The 12,500-nt window shown below is 38.7% G+C and overlaps 1 protein-coding gene across 4 annotated transcripts in view; it reads right to left on the reverse strand.

Annotated features, from left to right (window-relative positions):
* Nucleotides 1–12,500, reverse strand: part of LOC143018945 (adenylate cyclase type 2-like) — a 254,319-nt gene that overhangs the window by 73,095 nt on the left and 168,724 nt on the right. For all 4 annotated transcript variants that reach the window (XM_076174554.1, XM_076174556.1, XM_076174555.1 and 1 more), the window contains exons 6-7: nucleotides 1,133–1,233; nucleotides 467–578 (exon numbers count right to left, since the gene is read on the reverse strand). In XM_076174554.1, the coding sequence (XP_076030669.1) occupies nucleotides 467–578; nucleotides 1,133–1,233 (213 nt within the window). The remainder of the gene's footprint in view (nucleotides 1–466; nucleotides 579–1,132; nucleotides 1,234–12,500) is intronic.

Consider the following 12,500-nt stretch of genomic DNA (forward strand, 5'->3'; position numbering starts at 1 on the left):
AATTAGGGTTTGCACGAGGGGTGTTAATGTTGCAGATGAAGGTAATTGAATTGCAAACTGCAAAAATTGATAGAGAAAAATAGGCTTGGAGTTAAAACACTTTAGGCAGTCAACAACGAAGGCAGCTGACCTAACTGGGATATATTCCTAACTGGGGTAGTTTGCCAGAACTGAATCTATAAGACTATATAATGTATTTAAAAACGAGGCGTGGTACTTATTGTCTGTGCATTGTATCGTAATTCAGTCGAGTATATTGGAGAGGTGTTTGTCGAGTATGTCACACTGCGCATCGTGTCTGCGCAGGACAACAGACAATTGTTTTTGTTTACAACGAAATCTACTTACTTGCAGCCAAACTTTATAGGAACTTGATTTGGGTTAGTCTTTTACGAGTTAATTTTTTCAGTTCAATAAATGCAATAGAGTACTTACCATTTTTTTTTTTTTTGTGGTTGACTCTTACCTGTGCAATTTGGTCGAATCTGCTGAACATCTCGTTGAGGGTGCTGACAAGGGCAGAGGCGCTTAGCTGTTCTGACATGGGTGTGAAGTTGACAATATCCGCATACAGAATACTGGGGAAGATAATAGGCACCTTATTAAATCCAAATTATTCATTTGAGACAGGAGAAATGTAAAAAATTTTCATGACATCATCCATAAATGCCAAACAGTCACTGGAGCACCAAATATTTTTGCGTCATTATTGTTGTCACATTCAACCATAGCTGTTCTGATCCATATCCTTTCTCTTCTAATCAAGTCCCATAACAAATCTCTGGACGTTCTGTGATGTAAGCAAATAATCAGAGCTGGGCGGTTCATCGGTGCGTTCCTAGGTTCGTTCCCCGGTGCGTTCCGCTTTAGTTTGCCCGCGGTTAGCGCTCCCAAACTATCAAAGCTGAAGAGACGGGTTCATACCGAAATAAAAGTCCGATAGGCCGCATACTATACCAAAGAAAATTTTCGTAGGCCACATCCAAAAGGTAGGCCACATACTATACCGGCACCTATATTGGTCTAATAGTTTGGGAGCGCTAACCGTGGCCAAACTAAATCGGAACGCACCGAGGAACGCACTAAGGAACGCGCCCAGCTCTGCAAATAATTCTGTCGTGTAATTGCGTACCTGACGTTGTTGTGATGGTGCACGTGGAGATCCTGGAACTGCTTTCGCGGTGGACTGCCCACTGGCGCCGCCTCAGTCCGCCTCATGAATTCATTCTTGAACTGAGGGAGGGAGCGAAGGGAGGCGGTCAGGATTGCAATTGGAATAAATATCGGAAATATGTGAGTTTGTACGTACGTGCATACGTGCTTTGATCTTTCTGCGTTCGAGCAGATCTCAGCCATACCTAATGTTACATTTGCTCGTGTGATTGCATATGAAAGAATAGGTAATATAGGTATATAGCTCGTTCATGTATGCAAACATATGTACACACACACACACACACACACACACACACACACACACATTCATTGACAAGACCAAAGTGATACGGTTGAAAGGTAGAAATAAATACTGTGCCTGTGATATTCACTTTACCAGATACAAAGGAATACATATCTCTGCATTTCCTAAACATGTACATTACAATGGGCAAATGTTTCGTCATGATTGAAATTCGTCCTTTAATAAATTAAGTGTAGGATGTTTAGATTATGTAACATCTGAATAGAATCACCATTGATGGCGTATGTCAATCAAATAATCCCGATAGTCGTCCCTAGTAGAGCTTCGGCTTTGCATCTCGCAAGGCCCCGGTTCGAGTCCTGGGACGACTGTCGGAGTTATTTGATTATATAACATCGTTATTGTCTCCAGTTGGATGGTACAGGGTCAGATCAAGGAGGAAGGGCTACCACTCAAGAGCTGTACGTGTTATTTCTACCTCAAGTATGCTATAAAATTTGCTTAATGTCGACAAAATATAAAACGCTTTTTCTATAAACACTTCGACATTGAGCGTGTGGTCACTTCTCTCAGTCTTTCGAGTGAGTCTAGAATCGGTTACGTTAAGAAACCTTTTGGCTAGAAAAGAATGCAAACCAACAATAATTGCTTCGAATATCATATGGCTGTAAGTTGTTCGAGAAATGTCGAATGAAGTCTTGTTGCACAAGAGTGTATAGCATGATTTCAATGATTTTGTAATTAGAACTGCAATTAAAAGCCGTAAAAATATAATCTATATTATGTGTTTGGGAAAGTTGAAGTTAAATATTGTCTCATATACTTTGATGATATCCTTTACCTTTTTGCAAACATAAAAAGTATTTGATATACTAATGTACCCAATCCATTGGTTGTTTTACTGACAGTAGGTCGCTACCTTGTACACCATATAATGTTCCACATGTTTTCAACTAAAACGAAATCTTTACATCAGTTACTTTCTGCCAAAGAAGGACGAATTTGAAATGCATTGAACTGCAAGAAGTAAGCGCAGCCCATGGAAAGCCATTCAATTCAGTATAAGTTCGGAAGAAAGCGAGAACTCGTAGATCAAATTGCTTATCGACGGTTTATCCAATATTTCTTTTTGTTCCTTTTGCTACGGGTCTCCCTCAATTGAATGAAATCGCCTGCCGACGGCTTGAATAAAGGTACAATTCTTGAAACACATTAAGAGGGTAGCTACGTTATTCGCAATTGTCTCTTGTGCGCGAAACTTTGTTCTATCCAGCGACTATAAGCTTTCCAAGAGCCGTTTTTGCCTTCTCGACCAAACCCATGTCCTCCAGTATAAATTCTATTGTTTCTCGTCCATATTGTATTCATAGAGAGAATATTCTAGTCAGACAATACTCATTTGCTTTTTTAAGAGACATATTCAACTACCTTATCCCCAAAACGAAAAATCGTCCAGTGTTTTACAGAATAAGATAAGTGTGGCACGTCGCCTTAGCGAAAGGACCGATCGAAATAGACTTTATCTCCCTTCAGCACAGTGGCCTTCCCTCGGCCAAATAAAATCATCTGACGTCTGAATAACATTTGCAGAAGTGAGTTGTCGTTGCGAAGGAGTCTGTGAGATTCGGCGACCAAATGGAAATGGTCTAAACTCAGGTGCGTCTGTAGTGTCCCCCCATATGTACCTCTACGCGATGTTTTTGCTTATAGTGTCGTCGTTACAGCAATGGGGTGGACAAGGCACTTATATGTTGTGTAGAAATAGCTGACCTCCGGCCTCATATTACTATTGTTTAAGGTTAAATTTTTATTGCACGTGTAGTACAGGTATTTGTATCCATACGAAAGCACAATCTCGGCCATGCCGAGCCATGTTTCTGTGAGGCTGCCTCCTTCGCTACCTTTGCGTACGTCGGTTGTGTATATAAACAACCGGGTCTTGTAACCAAGGACCAGTCCCCTTCTGTACTCGTACCACTCTGCGGTCGGGTTTCCTCGGAGCCTGACCGCCCGACCCATCCTAGGCCGACACTCGCACTAACCAGAATAAAGCCAACAAACCAAGCAGAGCTTCATTTTTGCTCCCTCTCCCTTGGCACCATAGACCCACAGTAACACACGGCTCTTGTGGATTCCCTTGTGGATTAGGAGTAGAAAGAGGAGCGGATATTCGCATCACTAAAAGGAGTACGAGGAAAGATAATGATAGAAAGTACAACACTAGAAAGATACTGGGACTTGTTAGGGATCTAAAGTAACAAAGTTTCAAACATGGTTGAGGTAACAAATGTAGAGAAAAATGATCGAAATATAATTTATTTTTTGTTTTGTTTGATAAATGTTCCTTTTAGTAGGAATGATAGATCTCAAGGTGCAATTCATCGTAAGGCAAGTCAAGAAAGGGTAGATTTGGGTAAATAAGTTTAGACAACACTGGTTTAAACATATATAATCCTCAGCTGATAAATACTTGTAAACGTTCAATGATGTGCTTACAAGGGATTAAGTTTGTCAGTGTGTATTAATTCACACTTCGGGTTCATCCTCCACTGCTATAAACATTAGGCTAATCCTTAAATCTTCTTGAATATTCATTCGAGTCGAGAGATCAATTGACATTCCGGATAATTTCGTATTATTGTTAAATCTAACGGTGATGTTCTTTGACGAGAAGAATTTCATGGGTGATAATATTAAGTAATCAAATATAAATAAATCACTGATCTTCCAAGAAAACCACTGTTATTTGGTGTACCAAATTAAATCTAGATCAATCAGTGAATGTCATGTGCATTTTCTAGACTTTCTGAAACAATTTATAAGGATCTAAGAAAGCGTTCTAGTGGCTGACAAGCATGGCAAAATGGTATGATTAAGATAGTCTGACTTAAAGGATATCAGATATTGTGGGTAATATCATCACGGTATTTTATCGACATCATCAAGCGGTGGCTGCAGCAAAAACGAAATCCATAGATAAGAATACCATTTTAAAATGATTTATTCCCTTGGAGAGTTTGAAGATACGCCCTATAATGAAAGCGCTAAGGAATTAGCCTTTGAACTGGAGAGAGGATCTTCTCAGAAAGAATATGTCGTTATAGTTTTGTATATTGCACCCACATCCTCTTTGATTCTTTAAACGGGGATGATCGCCGCTTCCTTTCTAGATCTACCCTCGATCCATCCCTCCAGACTTGGTCCTTCTATTTGGATGGAATACTTTATTCAAGATCAAATTCAAAGTTAGTTTGTGCTCTGTTCACTTTTTAGCATGGTTGCATAAGGTTGAGCTTCATTGATAAGGCTAGAAAGAGATTGAAATGATATGATATACAGCATGGAGACCTTTGAAGGCCAGGCGCTGATTGACAGTCTTTACAACCGCAAAGCTCCCGTCACCGCTTTCGCTGTGGCAGGACCCATACCGTGACTTTTGCTGGATTTTCCTTCTCCCCCTCCACCCCCACCTCCTACTCCTCCTTTTCTCCATTATCTGCAGAGTCGTTCTTTTCACGCTCCCACCAAGGGAGTGCGGGACCCACGGCTGGAACTAGACAATCCTTTGTGTTCTCCACCTTCTCGACCTCGTTCTCCTTCCCAAGCGACCTTGCTGCCTTGGATCAAAGTCGGGATATACCTAAGCCCAGTCTATCTCTTGCCTTTCTGGCCTTGGTGCGGCGGCGGCACTGACAGTGTGGCATTGACACTGGCACTGTTGCCAGGCGGCGCTCCTACCTCCTTCCCTCCCTCCCTCCCTTCCTTTGGTCACCTTTCGCCTACCCACACTCATCCTTCCATGACATTTGTAGCCCTCCATTACAGCTTTCTGTTTTGTTCCTCGCTCAGGTATTTTCTTTACTCAGTCTTTCTCATGCAGAAAGTCTTCTTTCTCTTCTCTTGGCTGTTTGATAATAATTTATAAATTCTTAGACATCTTTCCTTTCCTTGAAGGTGAATCTTTTCTCTCCATCCAGGTAGATTTTCTGCGTTTCTTCTTATTTGCTTGGATCTCCTTTCTTCTGTTTCTCTTCTTTAGTTTTCTTTACACTTCTTATTCTAATCCATCTCCTTAAAGGCTATTGTTTCTCGTCTACGTTAGCCCTGTGATTTCACAGTTTCTTCTCAGGAACATCGTCTGACATTCCCAATCTCGTAGATTATTTGCAGTGTCTGTCTAGTGTTCAGCATAAGAAATAACTTGAGACAATGATGGAATTGTCTTCATACACTCTTTTACATTATGGACGTCCAAAAACGATTTTGGTACGTCGTTCCTAAAGCATTATGTTTTGTAAATTTGTTTATATAACAAAAACCAGTTTGTGATAGGATCGAAGTGGACATAACTATTATGTTCAACATGTGTTTTGTGACAAAGTATATTACCTTGGAAAAAGAGAGGGTTTATCCTAAGCTCCGATGGCATGCAACACGCCAGTTAATGAATTAATTACCATATTGGTATCTTCATAATTTACTTTCGACCTTGCAACATTTTGACTGTATAACAAATATCGTTACTAAGTTGATGAAGGTAATACTTTAAAGAGAATTGATAACATCAAAGTTCAGAATATTTGTACACTGAATACAAACCAGATGAAAGGCAATGACTTTAGGACAGTCAGGACACAATAGAAGTAGGTAAAAAAAATCCCTATGAGGCGATCGGTCAGACACTGAAGCAATATGTAGTAATGTTGATCTGTCATCTTGTTAATTCATTTGTTTATTTATTTACCTATACATTGGTTTTTGTTCGTTCGTTCTTATTAAAGGTCGCAAGGTCTCCTGTCGACATTATTTGCCATTGTGAATCTAAAGATGCATTCACGGGTCACTTGATGCACTGAATTGTGATGAAAGAAATAACTTGTTATTCCAGATAGTATAGGAAATCGCACCCTTTCCGTGGACAAGAAGTGGAGACTCAAAACAAGAAGTTCGCAGCTAGGTACAGTATTCGGGAGTATTTATCGATCCTGTGATAATCGTCTTAGAGCTGTCTGGTACTTGGTCCTCCCTTTGAGAGCAAGATATTACTCACTCAACGGTGAGGGTATCAAAAGGCGCCACTCTTCTCAACTGTGTACAAGACGACAGCGCAGGAAGATCTTGGACAACAGTCCTTGCAGTTCTTGCTTTTGACTGCTTCGGCCTAGGATTTGAGTTCCTCCTGTTCTTGCGCTATCATCCGTATTCCCTAATAGCCATACAACCCAGACGTAACAAAGAAAGACTTTGGTCACAACAAATCTAGTAACCATTACCCGCTTTGATTTACTCGATTTCAGTAATATGAGATAAAGTCTCTATAGGGTTCTGTGATGTTCTATTGAGGTACCCCATAGACAGCTTGGATTTGGTGCAGTCTCTAGTCTTAAGATCAACTGGTCATCCAATGGAACCTTGGCGAAAACCAGGGGTCTCGACTGAAGAAAGGGTAGACTCATCTTTAGCAGTAACGTGTTTATAAAAGCACAAATATTATTTCCTCCCCTTGGAGCTAATGAAGTACCCCTATCAGTTCTCGACTGGTATTTATGATATCCCATATTACTGCTACCTTATCGTTGAAAGTGTTACAGAGGATATCACCAAAACAGCTTAGCAGCAGTATCATCCCATCCTTCTTGATACTCTGCCTTTTAAAATAAACATTCCTTTCTTTGCTAACCTTGATATAAAACTTCCACATCTGTTATCAATTCACCATGCTAACATGGTTGAGGCACTCCATATTGTTGATCTATTCAAAACAACGTTGTATATTATTGATAATCGCACAGACAACGTTGAATGGTAATGGTTCTCCGTCGCTCAGAAAATTAGATAACGTACTCTTGGACCGAATTGGTTGACCTATTGCGTAACTGTCTCCCTCCTTGATTCCACATTTTCCAAAGTTCAGCACCGTCGCCAAAGTCTTAACGGTGGTATTCTTAAAAAAAAATCTTTCCTTATATAATTCTTATATAAATCCTTGGAAGAGAAAGATTTATATACGGAAATAACTTTTCTAAGAATACCGCCGTAAGATTCTTACGGTGGTATTCCGTAAGATTTTTACGGTGGTATTCTTAAAAAAGATTTATATACGAAAATAACTTTTTTAAGAACACCACCGTAAAATTCTTACGGTGGTATTCTTAAAAAAAATATTCTTTTCTTATATAGACCTTTCCTTTCCAAGGATTTATATAAGATTTATATAAGGAAGGATTTTTTTTAAGAACACCACCGTAAGTTAACTGGCTTTCTTCGTCAGAACTCTTTTGTTGACTTATTTTTCCTTCAGCTGCAAGACGCACTTAGCCACTAGAGACTGTAGTCTAATACGATACTAGTAAGGACGATATGCTGACATTTTAGTATAAAGATTGGGCCCTCTTTGTCCACATGCTAAGTCTATAACAGACAAGCCATTGAATCTTCTTGTCTTCCTTCTCATGAAGAAATGCAACATTCTTGGCTGTTTGTATTTTGAATTGTTCCTCCAGTTACTTTTAAAGCCAAATTGATGTTTCTGGTATCAGTAAGTCGTGAAGGACCGACTACATGGTGCGCCTGCCTCAATACCTGTAACGAACTGCACGAGCATGACCATGTCTCAATTTTTACACATGACGAAATCCATCCCTGGTATAACATTGCCTCTCTTGTATCGTTACGTCGTACGTTCAAGTTTATGGTAGTTTAAAGAGGCAGTGATGATGATGACATAGAAGTGATTCTTCTCAGCGGTCACACTTCCAGCAGGAGATAGAGACTCGGAACGCACACAAAAGAGATCATTGCATCGTTGATCTCCGTGAGGTCAGCATGGTGGTGCACCAGACCTGGTGTCCATAGTAATGCTCGTAATGTTCAAGGTGTTGAACAAGCTAATAAGGCCATAAGAATAGAGGGGACTACAAGAGGCCATAAGGCCTACATTAGGCAGTTCCATGTCCGTTACCACGTATTATCCCCATCCATAATGTTATCTAACCTCTTAAAACAACCAATAGTTTTAGCGCTTACTACATGGTTGCTACGTATACATATTACGTGTCACCAGTGTCCGGTCCCTGTCTGGTGTCAGAGGAATTGTTGATCCTGATAGAAGAGAAGATGGACAGGGCAAGAGAAACGAGGAAGTGGAGGAGGGCAGAGATAGAGGGATGTAGACAGTAAAAGAGACATATAGTGCACAGGTATGAGAGGTGGAGTTGGAAGGTGTTTGTGGAAACGAAGAGGGAAAATTTCCTTTGAATTCCGTACGTATTTCATCTCTCAGCACCTTCCTCTTGGTAAATTGTTTCCTGCCGAGGAGGATACTTGAAGTGGACACAAACAGTGTGGGAGTGCATAGATTGGCTCTTGCTGCACCCTTTGCTCTGGGAACACTGCCGATAACTTTGCTGGGCACGGCGCTATGTTGCCATATAGTTTGTACTTCCATTATTTTATATTATTTCAAAGAACCGACAAAACATACCAATATATACAGTGATATATATATATATATATATATATATATATATATATATATACATATATCTATATATATATATGACTTCTATAAAAACATATCTCACCTTATGTGTTTAATCTATTCCCGAAGACTGTGGCGAATTCGTTATGCCAAGTAGGTTTTCTAACGCCAAAGTATTGTTTTCAAACGTCAAGTAAATGTATTCAGCTTAAAGGAACCTTTCGTCAGTACGGAATTAAACTTATATAGATTAAGCGTTATCGATTAATCCTAAACGGGCAACTGTAACTAATTAGTCACATTTAGATAATTCTGTCCTAATGCCAGACAGTTTCATTCAGCTTAGATGAGCCCCTCTTTGTTCAAAGGTTATGTGTTAAAGGATTCTACTTCCTAAACCACGCCCATATTTGTTAACTATCACAGGATTAACATTGCATTGTTTTGTTTATTAAGCCTAATGTCGATGTTAATTTAATTAAGCGAAGAAAGTGTACACGAACTTCATCCATGTCCAGTCCTTTCTTTCCTTTCTTTCTGTTCACCCTTCCCCACCATTCCGTCGACGTTCCAACAACCTTCCCCGCCTTTATAACGGCGAACAGCGCAATGTTTTGATTGTCAGTGGTTGTAGCTAAAAAATTGACAGTTTATCAATTTATCAGTTGAACGACTTTGTCCTTTTCATTGACTTTGCGAACACATTTTTTTTTTTTGTTATTTCTGTAAGCTTATGTTCTTATAACGTAAATCCATTCTTTCCGACTGGGTGGGAATTTTTTAAATCTAATATCATCTTTTCCTTTAAAATCTCGAAGGTTCTTATCAAGCTTCCTCTTTGGTCGGTTTCAGACGCATCGACTTTTCATCGTTTGCCTTTGACGGCACGACGTCGTTTTCCAAATAAATAATGGCATCAGTGAGCGCTAACGCACGCGTTATCCATGGCCAGAAAGACTCAAAGCCCTTGTTGTGGTGCTTTCTCACCGTGACTTGAAGTAGCATTCTGGGCTTTTATCCCAGGTTAGCGACCTGCCATGCATTAAGCTGACTAGCACTTCTCCGTTAATACCCTTGACGTCCTTCATCATCCGGGAGAAAGAGCCAACCCACACACACTCCACAAAAATGATTCGTTTCCAACAACAGTATTTAACAAAATCAATGCTAGACATATGAGCATCGTGGGTCGGCGCGGAAAAACTCGACCTGTTTGGCCACGCCATAGACGACATGACGTCATGTCGAATTCGAAAGGATGAACGGCGTTTTGCCGTGGTTGTCGTGTGTGAAAATGCTCATTGATTCCAATGGTGGTTATTTGGAAACACGACACTGAGTCATCCATAGCGAATGACGAGAAGTCGATGTATCTGAAAGCGACCAAAGTCTCGCTTTTTTATCTATTTATTTATTATTTTTAGAGAAAGCATATGCAAGTATTTTAGACGATTTTCATATTGTTTATCCTAGGTATGTGATATCAGTTTAATACATCTTCCCTAACTTTTCTTATCTTTAACATCGTTACGATAAAACACTTTGCAGATTTAGTTGTGTCTAAAGCCCCATACTAAAGGGAAAGTGTAGGGACCATGCGGAAATAACGTATTCCAAATGTGGACGGGAGTAAAAATGAACGGCATTAAGTCAAAGCTCGCATTTAGTCCTGAAATTTGTTTGCCTCCTCTGTGGCAGAAATAAAATGGTTAGTTGGTATACGGTTACTGCAAATAATCATATTAAGGGTATTTTCGCTCTTTACTTTAGAATTTCCAAATTGCTTCCAATATTTTTTTTTTCAGTGCTTTATGGCTGTACCCGTAGAAAATGCTTAAAATTCACTGTCATGAAAATATTATAAATCCACCACTTAGCGTTTATTGTAAGATTTAATGTTTAATTTTTTTACTGCAAGATACATTTCGGATCATTTTGTTAGTATATAATCAATCTCCTTGAAAGCTCAGTTCATATTTGAGTGAATATCATATATCCTTCACATTTTTAATCTTCATATTTGATTACAGTAGATGTCGGTGGTTGATCAAGGGCTCAACCTTAGCCTGGGTTCGACTGAAAAAAAAAAAAAAAAAAAAAAAAAAAAAAAAAAAAAATAACATTAATAAATAATTTGATAAATAGATAAATGAATAAATATATAGATAAACGAGTAAACAGAAAAATAGAAAATAAACGAATAAAAATAATGAGAATGAATAGATGAATAGATAGATAATTAGATAAATGAATATAAAATAAAGGAACAAGTTGATGAATAGACAAATATATAAATGAAGAAATCAATTAAAAATACCCGGGTGAATAAATAAATACACAAAGATAATAAAAATATATGGATGAATAAATAGATCAGTTGATTAATAAACAAATAAACTACTAAATAAATCAATAAATAAACGACATTTAGATGTAAATATTTTTTTTTCCGAGGGGTTTGGTGAACTGTGCAGTAACGTCGTCAGAGTTCATTGCCTCTAGAAAGGTTAAGAACCGCTAATCTAGGAATTATAGTCTATATATACACACAAAACCAGACGTAACTCAGGAAGTCCAGAGGCAAAAAACTCTCCACGTAGGAGTTTCGTCATTCAAAACAACGATACTTATGTTGTATGTAATTCTTTGCTCGCGGATTAGAGCGTCGCTGTTTGTGGCGGTGGTTGAGGTGACGACATTTTGAACCCTGGCACCAGCGAGTTGGACCATGTTAATTGAATTCCTTGTTATAGTCCTCTGTAAGGGGCACTGTCCTAGCTTCCTGAGAGGGGGTTCCTCGACATTAAACCTAATCGTCGATTCTTTGCAATGCAGACTGTGGGAAAAAAAAAACAAGAAGTGGGAAGTGAAAAACCCCTGATAAAGCAAGCCCTGACAGTTGCGGCAAACCACTTTTTTTTTTTTTTTTTTTTTTTTTTTTTTTTTTTTTTTTTTTTTTTTTTTTTTTTTTTTTTTTTTTTTTTTTTTTTTTTTTTTTTTTTTTACCGATGTGTGGGTCGCCTCCCCGCCGGGCATAAGCTATCGGGAACCAACTCAAGAAACACGCAGCGGGTTCCGGAAATCGAACTCACGACCACCTGCTCATGAGTTCGACCCGGTATCCACTGGGATGTGGAACAGTATAAAAAAATATTTGGAAGGCAAGGTAAACTGGGAGGACAATTTTCATTATAGCCATTCTAAATGACCATCTAATATGAATGTTGCACAATGGTGTATAGATTACGTCCAACACATGGCTGACTAATGATTATAAAAGACAATTGTTCTCTAAGTGATGTCTCAGTTTTTTTTTTTTTTTTTTTATTGAATGCCCCAGTGATTGAAGTGATAAATATGGTTTTTGTTGTTGTTGGGGGTAATGTTTGTTAGTTTTTTCTTGCTAAATATAACTCTTGTTTCTAGATCTGCATTGCATAATTTCTATCGGAAAGATGGTGCCATTTTAGAATATATAAGACTATTAGGTTGCAAGCAAAAAGTCTCAGTGTTTTACCGAAATTATCCTTATCTGTATTTCTACTTTGTGTGCAGTTTTGTTTAGGATATTCATTGAACGACGAAAAATTCGATTTAAAA

Source organism: Oratosquilla oratoria, chromosome 36, assembly GCF_046742065.1.
Source record: "Oratosquilla oratoria isolate Oo_2021 chromosome 36, ASM4674206v1, whole genome shotgun sequence".
NCBI classification, from domain to species: Eukaryota; Metazoa; Arthropoda; class Malacostraca; order Stomatopoda; family Squillidae; genus Oratosquilla; species Oratosquilla oratoria.